Here is a 17,358-nt window from a genome sequence, read left to right as displayed (position 1 = left end):
ATGTCGTTTTGTGGCAAGTTGGTGTTCATGTATCCTGGTGGCTAGTTTTCTGCCTGTTTGTCCAATGTAGTGTTTGTGACAGTCCTTGCACAGTATTTTGTAAACAACATTAGTTTTGCTTGTTGTCTAAAGGGTCTTTCAAGTTCATTAGCTGCTGTTTTAGTGTGTTGGTGGGTTTGTGGGCTACCACGATGCCAAGAGGTCTGAGGAGTCTGGCAGTCATTTCTGAAATGTCTTTGTATGGGAGAGTGGCTAGGGTTTCTGGACAAGCTTTGTCTACTTGTTTGGGTTTGTTGCTGTGAAATTGGCAGACTGTGTTCATTGGGTATCCATTCTTTTTGAATACCTGGTATAGATGATTTTCCTCTGCTCTGCGTAGTTCCTGTGCTGCAGTGTGTGTTGGCTCGTTGAAATTATGTTCTGATGCAGCTTCATTTGTGGGTGTTGGGGCTGATGGCATCTGTAGTTCAAATTTGGTCTGTATGTGTTGTTTTCCTGTAGACGCAGGTTTGAAATTGCCCATTGGCTGCTCGCTCTACTGTGATATTTGGGAATGGCCGTTAATTGTCGTCTTCCTCTTTAGTGAACTTTATGCTAGTAAGGGTATTATTAATGGTCTTGAAGGTTTCCTCTAATTTGTTTCATTTTGTGATGACAAAGGTGTCATCCACATAGCAGACCCAAAGCTTGAGTTGGGTGGTTGGCAGAGTGGTTTGTTCGAGTCTCTGCATTACTGCCTCTGCTAAGAATCCTGATATTGGAGATCCCATGGGTATTGCGTTGGTTTGTCTGTAGGTTTGTTGTTGAAGGTGAAGTGTGTGGTAAGGCATAGGTCCACTAGCTTGACATTACTGTCCTTGCTGATGAAGTTAGTGGTGTTTGGTCTATGTGTCTTTGGGTCTTCTAATAGTGTAGTCAGTATTTTCTTGTCCAGGTTAATGTTGATTGATGTAAACAGGGCTGTTATATCAAAGGAGACCATTTTTCATCCTCTTCTATCTTAGTGACTTTAGTATTCAGGAATTCTTGGGTGGAGTGGATGGAGTGGCGTGAGTCTTCTACTAGATGTTTTAGTCTTTGGTGTAACTCTTTGGCTAATCTGGAGGTTCCAGATAGTGCGACTATGGGTCTGAGGGGGGGCTCCTGGTTTGTGAATTTTGGGTAGTCAGTAGAAGCGTGGTGTGTTGGCTTCATCTCGTTTCATTTTTTTTTTGGAAGTTGGTCTTATTTATTTCTCCAGATTTCTGAACGTTTTTTTTTTGAGTAAGGCTGTGATTTGGCTCTCAAGTTGTGGGTTTGGGCTATCGCCACTTGTTGGTAAGTGTTGGTATCTGTAAGTAGTGTGTTCGCTTTTTCAACGTAGTCTCTTCAATTTGAATGACTGTCAGGTGTCCTTTGTCTGCAGGTTGGATAACCATGTTTTTATCTTTTATTTTGTTTCTTCTTTCTTTCTCAGTCTTCTCTCTCTCTCTCTCATTCTTCTCTTTTCTCCCTCACTCGTCTTTCTCCTTCTCTACTTCTTTCTCCCTTCCTCCCCCTTCTCCCTCCCACCCTCCGTCTTCTTTCTCCCCTCCCCCTCCCTCCACTTTTCTTTCTCCCTCCACCTCCCTTCTCTCTGAGGCTTCTTAGTATTTATCAGTTTCATCTCTGTTGAAATACCCTTTCCTGGTTCTCGAGCCATCTGAGGCTTCCTGCTTGTAAATCCTGGCTTTCTGCTCCTTTGATTTTTCTCTTGCCCAATTGACCCAATCCCTTCCCAGTCGACCGAGGACACCACTCCCTGTAAGAAGGGGCCCAAAGTGCACTTTCCCCGTCCATTACCAATTTAGTTGGAGGCCCTACTACACTCTTCACATTTATCACTTCACACTTCTCAATAGTAAATTGCACCTTTCATGTGTCTACTTCTGTGCATGACCCTATCCAGGTTCTCTTCAAGAGTATCACTGTTCACCTTCTACATTTTTTTGGCTTCTTCACATTCTGATGATTGAGTTGAGATCATTATTTTTAGTCAAAATAGAGTTGGCCACAAACAAATCCCTGGAAAACCTCACTTCATACCATCCTGAAAAATACAGCTCCCCCCTCTCCCCTGACCTTTCCCTGTAGCCTTGCAATTTGTTCATTCCAATGTACAGACTACCAGTTCTACTGTGATGTATCCTGCCAATGTAACTAAGACAGAATAAAACCTGATCTGGACAGTGAACGTGATCCTCCGTCATTTAAATATTCATGTTAACAGACGCTGCGTAGCTCATGTTGTAGGTGACCCTTGCCACAGTTTGTGTTGCTTTGCAAGAAATAATTATTATTCTGTCCAATTGCAGTTGGCTGTGATCAGTTGATTTGACCATGAAATGCTTCTTTTTTTGCAAGAGTAGATCGTTACGAATGGATCAAGATTTGCAATGGTTGATTCCTGTTCAGAATGAATGAATGACTGACTGTGTAATATCTGTCTCTTTTTGTTTGGACCTCGCCAACTACTGAACCATATTATTTGACAAGATTATCCAGCTCAGCAGCTAGCTGTGTTCATCAATCAATATGATGAGGCACAAAATTAACTGTGTAGTTTTCTGCACTTGTGGTGAACTGTGACCATACAGAGACAGTGTACAGGTTCCAAGATAACTATTGAGCACTCCTTGTCACAAATGGACAAGAGAAAGGATCCATTGATAGACAGAGCACATGAAATCAAATCCTTAAGAAAGCATAGCAGAATCTTTGTCAGATTCCATGATCACCTGTCAAGTCATGTGATAGGTCTGATACTGCCCTCACGGAGCAAATTGCATAACTATAGGCTTATGCTTATTGGTTAGCCCTACTTGTCATATGCTCCTTCAAAATGATCAAAGGTGAGAAAATATGACCCTGATACTGTGGGTGCCAGCCACCTTAAGGGATGGAAACAGAGTGCATACAAGCCCAGTAGTTTCAAAACACTTTGGAACTGAAAATATGGTCCTGGTGTTCTGCATTTATAGACTAATGAACTTGCCTATTGATATCTAAAAAAAGAATAGAGTACTCTAGTAAGAGTGTCTGAAATGTTAAACATGTCGAATCAGTTGCGGGCAGCAAGAAGATTCTTTGAGCACCTTTTGGACCATCTTACACTCCAGACCACATGAAAAGTCTCCCAAGAATTGTAGAAAATTAAGGGGCAAACTTGACAGAGGAACTTAAAATACTCACCATCAATAGAGAAAAAGTACTGGAAGACTAGTCCCTTGGATCTGATGACTTGCATCCTTGCACTATTTTTAAAAAAAGAGGGTGTACAGACTGTGGACAGCTTGGTTGTCACCTTCTAAAGTTTTTTTAAATTGTGTGTAGGTCCTTGAAGACTGAAGAAGTGCAAATGTAATGCTTTTGGATTTCTTTAAGATATTTGATCACATGCCTCATGCTGCTCAACAGAGTTCAGTGTTGGGAGAAATATATTACCATGGCATGGACTTGTTTCACTGGCAGAAAACAGTCAGGATAAAAAAGTCATTTCAAGATTTGATAATCTGAAACAAATGGGGTGACCCTGGGGGTGGGCCCTGAACTATTTCTTATTTTTTATTCATGATTTAAATGAAAAGACTAAGTGTGCTAACAAATTTGCTAACAATACAAAATGGAGCTTTGACTTTGACTTTTTAGGAGAGACTGGGAATTTTTTCACTCTTTGAGGGATGGCTTTACAAAGGTTTATAAAACCATGAGGAGCATAGATAATGTGAATAGCAGGTGTTCTTTCCTGAGGATGGGTGGTTTTAAAACAAGGGGGCATATTTTTAAGGTAAGAGGAGAAAAACTTCAAAAAGACATGAGATTTTTTTTAATACAGGGAATGGTTCATATCTGGAATGAACTTCCAAAAGAAGTGGTGGCTGTGTGTACAATTACAGTGTTTAAAAGACATTTGCATGAATACATGAACAAGAAATGTTCAGAGGGATATGGGCTAAGCGCCAGCACGTAGGACTAATTTAGTTTGGGATTATGTTCAGCTTGGACTGAAGGGTCTGTTTCTGTGCTGTATGACTGCAGTAAGGAATGCCAATTGCGTGGAGGATGGATTGTGTCTGCAAATGAATATGAAGAGGTTAAGTCACTCGTTAAAATTTAGCATATACAGTAAAACATAGGGGAAATGTGAAGCTGTCCACTTTGGAAGGAAGAACAAAAGAGAAAAATAATTTGCGGTACATGGGATCTGAGTGTCCTTGTATTTGAATTAAAGTTAGCATAGAGTTCCAGCAAGTAATTAGTAAGGTAAATGTAATGTTGCATCTTCATAAAATTAGGGAAGTCTTGTATCACTCTAGAGGGCATTGGTAACACCACCTGCATTAGGTTTTGCAGTCTGTCTCATGACAGTGTGCTGTCCTTGTGACACAGTGGCTGACATCCCTGTTTCCAAGCCAGAGTCTTGTCTCACCTGAGGACTTGGTGGTCACAGAAAGTGCATACATGATGCAGCTAAACTGGTTGAATATTAACTTGCAAATCTTTCGAGCATAAACCAATGGCATGGCACGAAAGCAGGAGAGACTCTTGGTCAGATGGAAAGAAAATTGAATCCGTGATCATTCAAGAAAAACCTCAGAACATAGAAAGCAGGAGTAGTCTATTCAGGCCTTGCTGAACTCTACCGTGGCTGATTTTCCAACTTGGAACCTTGTTCTTGCTTTCCCTCTGTACCCTTTGATTCCTTTAGCCCTAAAGTGTGTCCTTCCACCTTGAAAACATTCAATATTTTGTCCTCAATCACTTCTGCAAGAGGGAGTGCGTGTTTAACAGCGTTTTCAACTTGCTGAGTAAATTATAACAGTGGCACCACTGTACGTGCATTGGAGGCAGTTTAGACAAGGTTGAGCGGGTTGATTCTTGGGATAGGTTTAGAATTTTGGAGTTTAGAAGAATGCAGCTGATATTTTTGGCACGAAGTTCTAAGGGGACTTGACAGTGTAGGTGCTGGGAAGATGTCTCCTTATGGCAGAGGGTGACCATTTCAATATGAGGGGTCCCCCCATTTAGGCAGATGAGGATTTTTGTTTCCTCTGGGTTGTTAATCTTAGAGAATTCTCTATCTTGAACATTTAGGCGGAAGGGGATTTGAGGAAAGGTTTTTTTTGCTCAGAGGCTGGTGAGGGTTTGGAGTACCCTTTTTGGAAAGATTAGATTACTTAGTGTGGAAACGGGCCCTTTGGCCCAAGTCCACACTGACCCGCCAAAGCGCAACCCACCCAGATCCATTCCCCTACATTTAACCCTTCACTTAACACTATGGGCAACACAGCCAATTCCCCTAACCTGCACATTTTTGGACTGTGGGAGGAAACCGGAGGACCCGGAGGAAACCCACGCAGACACAGGGAGAATGTGCAAACTCCACACAGTCAGTCGCCTGAGGCGGGAATTGAACCCAAGTCTCTGGCGCTGTGAGGCAGCAGTGCTAACTACTGCGCCACCGTGCCGCCCACAGATTGTCGAAACAGATAACCTCTCTACCTTATAGAAATTATGTAGATGAGCACTTCAAGTGTCATAACATCCAAAGCTGTGGACCACGTCCATGGAAATGGGACTAATGCAGGTGACTGGTTATTTTTCGCAGGATAGACTCATTGGGCCAAAGGGTCTCTTCTGTATTGTATGATTCTATGGTTCCTGGCTGTTAGCTTGTGGACTTATGGCATGGTAAGGCATTGTTTGATTAACTGTTGTGAAAATGGCATCCAGATAAGGATGCAAAATTATCACTTGGAGTTCTATCTTGCTCTCACCACACACAGATGGTCCTTCGTTAATGTTTGAGAGAGGCCATTCAATATAAATGAAATATGGGATCTTAACAAATATGTTGAGACACATGAACATGGACCTATTATAAATTCCCAGAATTCTAGGGTCTTGGCTACATTGAAGACAGTGAATCACAAAAAGATATAGAATAGGCCTTAGGCGATCATATCCCACAATTCAGAAAGCCAAGTTTCACAAGGTGTATCAATCTGAGAATGCTGGAGCGTTTTTTAATTGAATTTAATACATTGGCTATTTCAATGGTCAATGAATGGTGTCCACAGCATTATTTAAACCCAATATTTGAAAAAAATATAAAATTGAAGATGAGGTAATCAAATTCTGTTGAACAGCTATTAAGTTATATCCAATCTTTTTAGTTTTAAAATTATTATAATCAGTCCACTTTCATTAATTTCCCTGCCTCTGATTAAATCAGAGCTAAAAGTAATTCATAATGATTTGTTGGAATATTTTACTAAATCTCATATGTCTTAATTATTGCCAATATTGATGATGTTTGTTGATCTGCTTTCTATCTAGGATTATTTTGGAACCTGTTCAGAGGTGGCAATCAAAGACAATGTTGTGGTTGTATATGAGGTGTTGGAAGAGATGTTGGACAATGGCTTCCCATTGGCAACTGAGTCTAATATTTTAAAGGAGCTGATCAGACCCCCTACTATTCTCCGTACTGTTGTGAATACCATTACTGGTATGTATTGTGGCACATAGCAAGAGAAACTACAAAAATAATAGGAATTTATCATGTTTATGAGAGAGTCTTCATGTACCCTAGGCATAACTTACAAATGAGGAGAAACCAGCTATCTAATTTCTACTCCTTTAAGGCTGACAAGGTCCATTTCTCTCAAATATCAGTCATAGAAATCTACAGTACAGAAAGAGGCCATTCAGCCCATCATGTCTGCACTAGCATAAAACAAGAACCTATTCGAACATTTTCCAACATTTGGGCCAAAGCCTTCAATGTCTTGACATCACAGGTGCGCATCTCAATCTTTCTGAAATGTTGTGAGGGCTTGTGCTCCTACCATCCTGACAGGCAGTGAATTCCAAATTCCCAACACCCTCTGGGTGAAAACTTTTTTGCCATCCCCCCTCAACCTTCAGGCTATTGATCAATGATCCCTTCATCGAGGTGAAAAGTGTTTTCCTGTCCAGCCTATCTATATCCCTCATAATTTTATATATCAACATTTAAAGGCATCTGGATTGGTACACGAATAGGAAGGGTTTAGAAGACTATGGGGCAAATGCTGACCAATGAGTGTAGATTAATTTAGGAAATTTCGTCAGCATGAATGATTTGGACCGAAGGGTTTGTTTTTAAGCTGCACAGCTCTTTGACTCAATTGTGTCCCTTCTCACTCTGATCTGCTCCAAGGGGAAAAAATACCCAGTTTGTCTAATCTATCTTCAGAACTAAAACTCACCAGCCCAGGTAACATCCTGGTTAATCTCCTCTGGACCCTCTCCAGTGCTATTCCTCCTACAGTGTGAATTGCAGAACTGCATTCACTGCTCCAGCCATGGTCCAACCAATGTTTTATGCGGTTTTAGTATAAACCCCCTGCTCTTAATCTCTAAATCTTGGCTAATAAAAGAAAGTATATCATATGCTTTTGTAGCCACTTCATCAACCTGTCCTGATCCCTTCAGGGACTGGTGCACTTGCATGCCAAGGTCCTTCTGATCCTTAGTGCTTCCCAGGGTCCAGTCGTTCATCATGTATTCCCTTGTCTTGGTTTGTCCTGCATCACCTCATATTTATCCAGATTGAATTCTGTTTGTTTCCAATCAGCACATTGAGCAGCCTGACTCTAGCCTCTTGTAATCTGAGGCTATCCTGCTCACTATTTGCTTCCCACCAATTTTTATATCATCTGCCAACTCACTGACCAACCTTCCAACATTCATTTATTTACAACTCAAATAGCAAGTGCCCCAACACCGAACCCTGCTGGACATGACTTCCAATTACTAAAACACCCCCTCTATCATCACCATGAGCTTCCTGCCCCAAATTAGATTGTCGATCCAATAAGCCAGATTTCCTTGGATCCCATGGACTCTTGCTATAAGTCCCTTATGCAGGACCTGATCAAAAACCTTGCTGAATTCCAAATTGATGACATCAAAAGCATCGCTCTCGTCCACACACCTGGTCACCTCTTCGAAAAATTCAATCAAAAAGTCCTATCAGTTATATCGTCAGAGTGTTATACAGCATGGAAACAGGCCTTTCGGCCCAACACATTCATGCTGACCAGGTTTCCTTGCCCTGATTGCCTGCAGGCATGAAATGTAAGTTGGATATTGAAGACCTACTTGACATGTAATACTGCTTCAGTATCAGTGCAGTGAGGCACCTTCCCTTTTTTGTATAGTAGCAGTGAAATACAGAGGCATCATGGCTTATTCTTGATACTTCCACAATATTTCATTTGTCCATTTGCATGATTAAGCTGCACTACTTATTTGGCAACACATTTTAAAATATTGCTGCTTCTAATTGCATGACCAATGATATTTTACCTTAGAAATAGGTACAGTTGGTGCTGTTTCATGATACTCGGTAGAGTAGATGCTTTATACTGGATTGCCAGTATTGCCGTTGTCTGCCGAGGTGCAGTTCAATCCATGTGCTATGTCTTGGCAGCAGGACATTAATTGCTTGCAAGCAAAATATTGCATTCACAGGAAGATGTAGGTTTGTAAGGAGTACTCCTGAAGTATTTTGAAAGAATTCCTGAGTAAGATGTTCATAGCTGGCAGCTTTTGATCATGTAAAAATATTAAAACACGCATTGAATTTTAGGATTTGCTGAATCTTTTTTGAATGTAATTTTCTGTGGCAGTTTTTATTGAGATACTCTTTGAATCACAACATTCAATTAAACATTTTGAATCAAATATTTTATTGAGCAGTAGCTTTTCAATTTTTAATTTGTCTTGACTGATGAATTTTCCTGAGAGATGTAGCTTTTTCATTTTGTACTTTGCATTCTTCATGTTTGTGTTATTTGTAGGTAGTACCAATGTTGGGGACCATCTCCCCACAGGACAGCTGTCTGTGGTGCCCTGGCGCCGTACAGGAGTGAGATATGCTAACAATGAAGCCTACTTTGATGTGGTGGAAGAGATTGATGCTATCATTGACAAATCAGGTACACATGACGTTGTAGCATTCTTTGTTATTGATGAACATTGTTATGATACGGAACAGCTGAACCAAACCAAACTCTCTATATCTGTCTTCATACTACATAAAACTAAACCATCAAAGATTCCCAACTGACAATCCGATGGTTGCAAGCTAGACTTTGCGATAATGAAGTCCAGATTTTGAATAAGTAAATTTCAGACTCCCAGTTTTGGATCTTAAACAAAAGACTTTACTAAAATTATTGTGCATTTAATAAATAGTTGAGAGCAAACTTAAAAAAAAAACTAAGTTGATTATTGTCTGTACTTAAAACATGTGTTTTCGATCCCCACTTACACAAAGGACAGGCAAACACAGTTCAGGGATAGATAAAATCACAAACTAACTATGTAAATGACTTTCCTGCTGCATTGGTCACAGGCATAAATGTGGACTCTTTGACTGCTTTTCCTAACATGTGGTCCGTTCACTCTGGCAAAAGCAACAATACGTAACTCATCTCTCCACTCTTTTTTTTGGGTTTCTGGAAGCTAGTGGAGAGGTGCCAAAACTTCATGCTATCCCAGAAGCAGCCAAAAATCATCTTTGAGAAAGCATCGTTTAAAACAAACCTTTAATTCTGGTTCCGTCCTGATGGACTCTTCCCGGGGCCTTAATTACCATTCAACAGCTCCCTCTGCTTGAACACAGGATCCCTTCCAGACTTGCTGGAACCGATTCCCAGGGACTGATATTGTTAACCGCCAGCTTCTGCAATCAGATTAAGCTTCGCAGGGTCCCTACATGCATTGGAATCCCTTTAACTAAGAATCAGATTGCAGTTAGCCACCAGGCCTGGCCTTCTGAAAAAACAAAATTTGTTTGGTCTTTTTTTTCTGTTGCCACAAGCTGTCTGAAAGTGGTTCATTTCTGGCTTGCGCTTCAAAATTGATACAAGAATAATAACAAAAATAATGAAAAATCAGCGAGGGTTCTCATAAGACCCATTGTGTTTTGTTGCCCGAGAACTTAACATAGTTGACATTGAATGTAAACCATAATTTTCTATCCTGGCTGACTTGTGAGCTCAGCGTCCGTGTTTGAAAATTCCATCCAAATGCAGTATAAATAGACACGGACCTATCCTGTTTTACCTAAAACTATTCATTGCTATCACTAAAGCTGCCCCCAGGAAGTACGTAATGGAGCTGTAATTCAATCTTAATGCTCATGTAATACCTATGAGCTGATTAAGCTTAGGCACATCTTGATTCATTCGGAGTCCTGTTAAATGTTGCAAGCTGTCCATCATTGTTTGATATAGTTAAATGTGATTGCTTAACCTCTGTTAATGCTCCTATTTTAGTAGTTCTTCTCTTGACTGTTTGCTTTATGTGTAACCTCATCCCCATATTTGTTGGTAAATATTATTAGCCACTTGACCTGAATGTTAATGTTGACTACTTGACTGCTGTGCCAGACTGGACAGAAAGTGTATTCAGCCTAACCTCTTTCCAAACAAGTTACTGAGGTCTATTATTGCATGCGGCCTATGAATTGTAACAATGGTGCAGACATGAGATTGACTTCAGACTCTCAACCAGTCAGCTGACTTCAAAGTAACGTTTGATCAATAGAGGATATATTGCTTCAGCTGTTACTAAGGTCAGAAGTGTAGAAACATACTATTTTTTTTCCTTGAGCTCTTGCTACATTGATGGTGCATCGTGCTGATTCTATCTATATTTAGGCTGGTTCATTGAAAGAACTATTCAAGTTACCCACTTCTCTACTTTTGCACCAGGGCCCTGAAATATTTACTTTATAAATACTTTCCCTTTCAAAAGTTACTTTTGAATCTAATTACATCACCCTTTCTGCTTGAGAATTAGAGTTGAATATCGCCCATTATGTGTCACCATCTACAGTTAGCTGTGTAATAGTATTCAGAAAATCAGCTTTTGTGTTATGCTGTGTTTGTAAACTCTGTAGTGGTAAACGTCTGACACACTTGATCCCCATTGCTCATACCCCCTCAGAAGTGCAAGGCTAAATGGAGAAGTGTTCAGATAAGGCATGTGTGCTCCAGAATCAAAGGTGCGGTTTCTGAAAAATCATATCTTGTTTTGATTAAAATCAAAATACCTCCATTGGATGGTTCAGATTTCTCTGAAATTATTTGAATTATAAGCAAATATCTAATTGTTCATGCATGTAGTTCTGATTGCATTTTTTTTTGTCTGAATGGTTTTCATTAATGCTGATCTTACACTTGCTGCAGGTTCAACAGTATTTGCTGAAATACAGGGTGTCATTGATGCTTGTGTGAAACTGACTGGAATGCCGGATCTCACCCTCTCCTTCACGGTAAGATTTGCTGCGCAGTGCTTGAGCAATTTCAAATATCACTGAGAAAACATTTTCTACAAAATGATTATACGAGGCCTTTTGTTTTTAGCCTGTGGGTGAATTGGTCAGCTGAAAGCCAACATCTAAGATGATGGGGACTTGTGGAGGTGGCTAGGATTGGTGATCCTGTCAGCACTTTTGACTGAAGATGGTTAAGACATTTTTCAGACTTCTTCATTGACTCGTTTTGACTCTGGCATCGTTTAGGATGTGATGTTCATCGAGTTGTTTAGTTGGCTTTCACCATTCATGACAGGAAGTGACAGGACCAAAGAGCTTTCCTCTGTTAGCATGCATGGAGTACAGCAGTGTTGCTTCATTGGCTTGTCCCTCATTTCAGGTACCCCTTATTGCTAACATGCTCTTCTACATTTTTTCATGAAATCAGGGTTGGTCACTTGACTTGGTGACCATGATGGAATGAGGGTTAGGCGAACGATGTTACAAATCTTCGTGGAATACCAAGTTGCTGAAATGTTCTTTATTGCCTCATGGATGCCTAGTTTTTGAGGTTTGATCCGGGTTCTCCAACAATCCCATTTAGAATAGTGTTCATGCCACGCAAAACAATGAAGAACTTAACATAGTTTGTGTGAATTGTTTTCATACTTTGCAGTGGTCACTACTCTTGATATTACCACAGAATTGTGAAAGGCAGATTGGCAAAGTTGAGGCCAGGTAGATTTTTCTGCTGTTGGTTCTTTAGTCATCTACTACAAGTCTATACTGGATACTGCCAGCTCACTCAGTAGCAGTCCTACTGAGCTGCTATTGGGGATTGACATTGAAGTGCCTACCTAAAATAAAATTCTGTGTGTGGTATAGACAGTGCTGTTTAACACAATGTTCCTTTAATCATTCAGGGAATGTGGCCAGGTCACTATTTGTTACACATCCATAACTGACCTTTCAAAGGTGATGGGGTGTTGCCATTTTGAACTATTGTGGTTCATTTGGTGTAAATACTCACATAATATGGAGGAAGTCCCAGGATTTAAACCAATGACAGTGATGGAATACACACATACTTTGAAGTCTTGGAGGAGGAAATTACAAATGATGGTGTTGCCATAATAGATCTGCTGTCGTCACCCTTGTAGATGGTAGTAATTATGGACTTAGAAGATGGTGTCTAAGGATCTTGGGAGAATTTCTGCTGTGCATTTTGTACGTACTGAGTGCCAATGGTGGAGGGAGTGGATGTTTGTGGAGGTGATACCAATCAAGTAGCCTGCTTTGGTGTCAAGCTCCTTGAGTGTTGTTGGAGCTGCATTCATCTGGGCATACGGGGGAACGTGACCTTGCACTATTCGACTTGTGCCTTGTTGATGGTGGACAGGCTTTGGGGAGGTGAGTTACTTGCTGTAGATGTTATTTAAATAGTGAGTTCAGTTCAATTTCTGGCCAATGCTCTCCCCCAACCCCTGCCATATTGGTCATGGATGGTGCTCCCATTGAATGTGAAAAGATGATAATCATTGCTGAGCACTTGTGTGGCGCAAATGTTTACCGAAACCTGGATATTGTCCAGATTTCTCTGCTGAGTCATCAATGACTTAGGCGAGGAGAAAGCAATCAGCAAGTGGTTCCTTGCCTCCGTTTTATATAATGCCATGAACCAAGGCAGGTGCTCATACAGAGTTTCTATTGTCTTGAATTCACTATTGAAATGGACAATTGAGGTAAATGATGAAGTGCTTCGAGACTAGTGCGACCATAGAAATGAATGACTCTGCTTGACTTTCAGTCAAGGTTTGCTCTGTAAACTAAGAGGAAGGGTTGTGGAAAACTGTTGATGAGTTTGGGCTCGTGACAAATGAGGTGCTGTGCTCCTAACAAATTGGGGCTGATCATTGATGTAATGTTCTGAAAAGATCTGTGAGTAATCATATTACCTCTTGCCATGTTTGCAGAATCCTCGACTCTTGGATGATGTCAGCTTCCATCCTTGTGTACGTTTCAAGCGTTGGGAGTCAGAACGAATTCTTTCCTTCATACCACCTGATGGCAATTTTCGTCTCCTATCTTATCACGTCAGTTCCCAAAAGTAAGTAACACTTCTTTGGGTCAAAGAGTATTTGGAAGAATTATGAATATTTAATTCCCTTTCTAGATTTTTCTTTCATTTGGAGACCAATGTCTCAGCAGTGAATAGCCGAACAAGTCTAGTATTCACCTGTAGATGAACGGGGATATTCAGACCTTAATTTTAAGATCTCTATTTCCTTTTAATTTTGCACTGAAAGACTTACATGCCAAATGGATGTGTAGTTTGATAACTAATGCAGTTTTTATTTTGTTACTTGGATGTATTTTGCTGTAGCTGTCATTTTAAAAGCATGAAAGAGATATCAAAAAGTATGTATTTACAATCTGTCATCTGACTGAGTTACCTTTACCTTTGCCAAGTTTCATTGATTTATTTTGTTGTTTTAAGCAGAAGGATTGTCTGAATGAGGACTAGGAGTGGGACAGTTGGCTGCTTGAGCTGCTCCACAGTTTAATAAGACATGGCAGATTTAATTGTGGCCTTACCTCCATTTTACTGCTTGACTCCCTTAGTCAGTCAAAAATCTAACTTAGCCTTGAATGTTTGAATATATTCAATGACTCAGTCTCCAGTGTTCTCTATGAAGGAGAATTCCTAAGTTTAATAATGCTTCAAACAAAATAAATTCCTTCCTATGTCATGGGATACCCTAAATGTGTAAACTGTGGGCCGTAGTTGTACACTTCTCCACGAAGGGAAAGAGTCTCACACCCAGCCAAGCCCCCTCGGAATCTGATCTTTCAATAAGGTCATCTCCCATTCTTCTCAGCTCCCATGAATTTAGGACCAACAACTCCCCCTTCCCTTGTAAAACAACCCCTTCTTCCCAGAAGACAACCGAGTGAACATTCAGTTGTTTCCAATGCAGTTTTACCCTTTGTTAATTAAGGAGATAACAAAATTGTTTGCAGTACACTAGATGCAGTGTCATCACTGCCTTGTAGTATTAAAAACAATTTGCTGCTTTAATATTCTTTTTCCATTTGCAATAAAGGCCAATGTTTAATTGCCTTCCAAATCACTTGCTGCACCTACACACTTGCTGTTTGGTGAATCGTGTACCTATTGTTTCTCTGGTTAGTTGCATTCTGTTTCTCATGCTTTATTTTTCCTGCTGAATGAATTTTTGTCAGATTTTCCCACACTATATTCTACCACCATTTTTTTTTCTACCTCATCCATTAACCTGTCTATACTCCTTTGCAAGCTCTTTGTATCCTCCTACAGTTTGCTTTCCTAGTTATCCAAGTATAATTTGCAAATTTTGCTACAATACAGATTTTCTCTACTTCCAATTCATTACTATGGATTATAAATAGTCGTGGCCCTAACATTGATTCCTGATCTTTTGAAGCTAAAACTTGATAGAAGAGAGAACGTGTAATCTCTTTCCCTTTGACTGTGTACTACCATACTACTATTCCACTTCATGTGTCCCCTATGTATCAGTGCATGACAATTCTCTGGTGTATTGGGGATTATGTGGTCATTTGCTGATTCATTTATTTTTCTCATCTGACCTTAAATTATTTTTAATGTTGGATTAGAGTCGACAAGTCAAATATTCATTTTCTTTCAATATGCCAGTAATTTGAATACATTTAGGTCAAAGGATATTGTCACAGAGTCATAGAGATGTACAACACAGAAACACACCCTTCTGTCCAAGTTGTCCACGCTGACCTGACATCCTAACCCAATCTAGTCCCATTTCCCATGACTTGGCCCATATTCCTTCAAACCCTTCCTGTTCATGTACTCATCCAGATGCCTTTTAAATGTTGTAATTGTACCAGCTACCTCCACTTCCTTTGGCAGCTCATTCCATTCACGTACCACCCTTTGCATGAAAACGTTGCTCGTCAGTTCCCTTTTAAATCTTTCCCCTCTCACCCTAAACCTATACCCTCTAATTCTGGACTCCCCACCCCAGGGAAAAGACTTTGTCTATTTACCCTATCCATGCCCCTCATGATTTTATAAACCTCAATAACGTCACCCCCTCAGTCCAATTATAAAGAGGCCATCAAAACAATATTAAAAAGGTTTTTCTGATTAATATACAAATCAAGTAGACCATACCTTTATCCTTCAGTTGCAAACAAAACTGTAGTGTGATAGTAAAGAAAACAAATGTATCATTTAGCAAAGGAACTACACACTCCACTTTGTACCCATGGCTAACTTCAAATGCCTGGTTGTTAAATTCAAACATTGATCCTGTTTAATCTTGTATTCTGTTTAACTACAGATCACAACGTATTTACTACTGGATTTATTCAATAAGTGAAAACTCATTCCATTTCAGTACTAGTCTTTGGCTTTGTAACTCTAGGGTTGAGAGTGTGATGCTGGAAAAGCACAGCAGGTCAGGCAGTATCTGAGGAGCAGGAGAATCAATGTTTCGGGCAAAATTAAGCCCAAAATGTTGATTCTCCTGCTCCTGGATGCTGCCTGACTTGTTGTGCTTTATCCAGCACCACACTCTCAACTCTGACCTCCAGCATCTGCAGTTCTCTCTTGCTCCCACTGTAAATCCAGGGTCAAGGATATTTGATCGTAATTTTTCCCTATCTGCATGCTGGTTTTCTCTTTTACTATTGTGACTAGAAGGAGTAAGAATTGAAAACTAGCATATAGGTAGTTATTTTATGATGCGATAGTTGTATTCTTGTGCAACCCTGGTATTGTAGAAAAATTGTGCTTCAGTAACAGTTCTTAAAGAGTTGGCGATGTAATTGCATTGTAGCCAACATGTTGGAAATGTTCATGCTTTAGAAAGTGTCCCCAATTTCTCAATCGCATTATAGCGCATTTGTGTTGACGAAATTTGTGTTATAGCAAAATGACCTGTACTAGTCAGTCTTACTAGGTTAATTGAAAATATGTACAAATGATACAAGCACATTTTTCAAGACTGAGGATGTAATTGACGAGGTTAAATAGCAGACCTTTTGTAAATTTTATTCATCCTTGCACAAGGACCAGTTCTTTGATCATCTTAAATGTTTGAAATATCTAAGTAAGATTATTATTCAAAGATGACATTGATAATACAGTATGAACATCTTTCAACTGCAGATCGTCTTGCAATGGAGCAATACCTGTGTTTGCTGAATTATATTGGCAATTTAGATGGTTCGGGAGTTAGACGGTGCTGAATAAAGCTGGCAGGTCGAATTTAGCATTTTAGTACTTTTTTGGATATGTTAGCAGAATTGTTGCTACTTCCTGCCATTCACTGTAAGTAAGTTAGACTGTCAACATTTACTATATTTTGGGTTAATTTTTGAGGTGTTCAACATCCCCATGCAGTCTGTATTGCCTAATGAAATGGGAAAGTGTAATTATTGGTTTTGTAGTACACTATTCCCTCACGCCTATCGACTTTCTTTCATTCCTGCTCATTAGAACAGTCTGATGCCTATGAACACGACTGGAATTGTTGAAAGGAAACCTAACTACTTGCATATTTAGGAAATGTTGTCCTGTTGATGTTCTAATGTTAAGTAACTCTAAAAGTGAAATGTGAAATTAGCACCAACTCCAAAGTTGAATGGTTTAAGCTAGTAATATTACTTTTGATGCAGAATGTGAATGTTCAGGATAATTACATTGTATCTCCCAGGGAAAGGAGAATGCACGGGCTACAACGTTTCAAAACGGCAACTCACCATCGCCACCTTGAAGGCACCTAGGAACAGGCAATAAATGATGCCCAGCTTGCTCTGTCCATGTCCAACAAAAGCATTAAAAAAAAAATTCACATTTCCTTTTTAACCAATGTTTAGCTATTCCTGTCAAGTGAATTGTTCAAAACACAAAACCTAGCTGTTGTGTCGCACTTGTGAAACTAAAACCAACAGTCAGCTGAAGCAAAATATTGCCAATGTTCGAAATCTGAAACCAAAAGAGG

The 17,358-nt window shown here is 39.9% G+C and overlaps 1 protein-coding gene across 1 annotated transcript in view; it reads left to right on the top strand.

Moving 5' to 3' along the window:
- LOC140459730 (AP-3 complex subunit mu-2) overlaps nucleotides 1-17,358 on the top strand; it is a 36,806-nt gene that overhangs the window by 6,937 nt on the left and 12,511 nt on the right. Inside the window, exons 2-5 of the mRNA XM_072554182.1 lie at nucleotides 6,358-6,529; nucleotides 8,868-9,005; nucleotides 11,265-11,350; nucleotides 13,306-13,439. Of these exons, the coding sequence (XP_072410283.1) occupies nucleotides 6,358-6,529; nucleotides 8,868-9,005; nucleotides 11,265-11,350; nucleotides 13,306-13,439 (530 nt within the window). The remainder of the gene's footprint in view (nucleotides 1-6,357; nucleotides 6,530-8,867; nucleotides 9,006-11,264; nucleotides 11,351-13,305; nucleotides 13,440-17,358) is intronic.

This window comes from Chiloscyllium punctatum, chromosome 35 (assembly GCF_047496795.1).
Source record: "Chiloscyllium punctatum isolate Juve2018m chromosome 35, sChiPun1.3, whole genome shotgun sequence".
NCBI classification, from domain to species: Eukaryota; Metazoa; Chordata; class Chondrichthyes; order Orectolobiformes; family Hemiscylliidae; genus Chiloscyllium; species Chiloscyllium punctatum.
The sequence above is the reverse complement of the archived record's forward strand: the minus strand, read 5'-3'. Positions and strand labels throughout refer to the sequence as shown.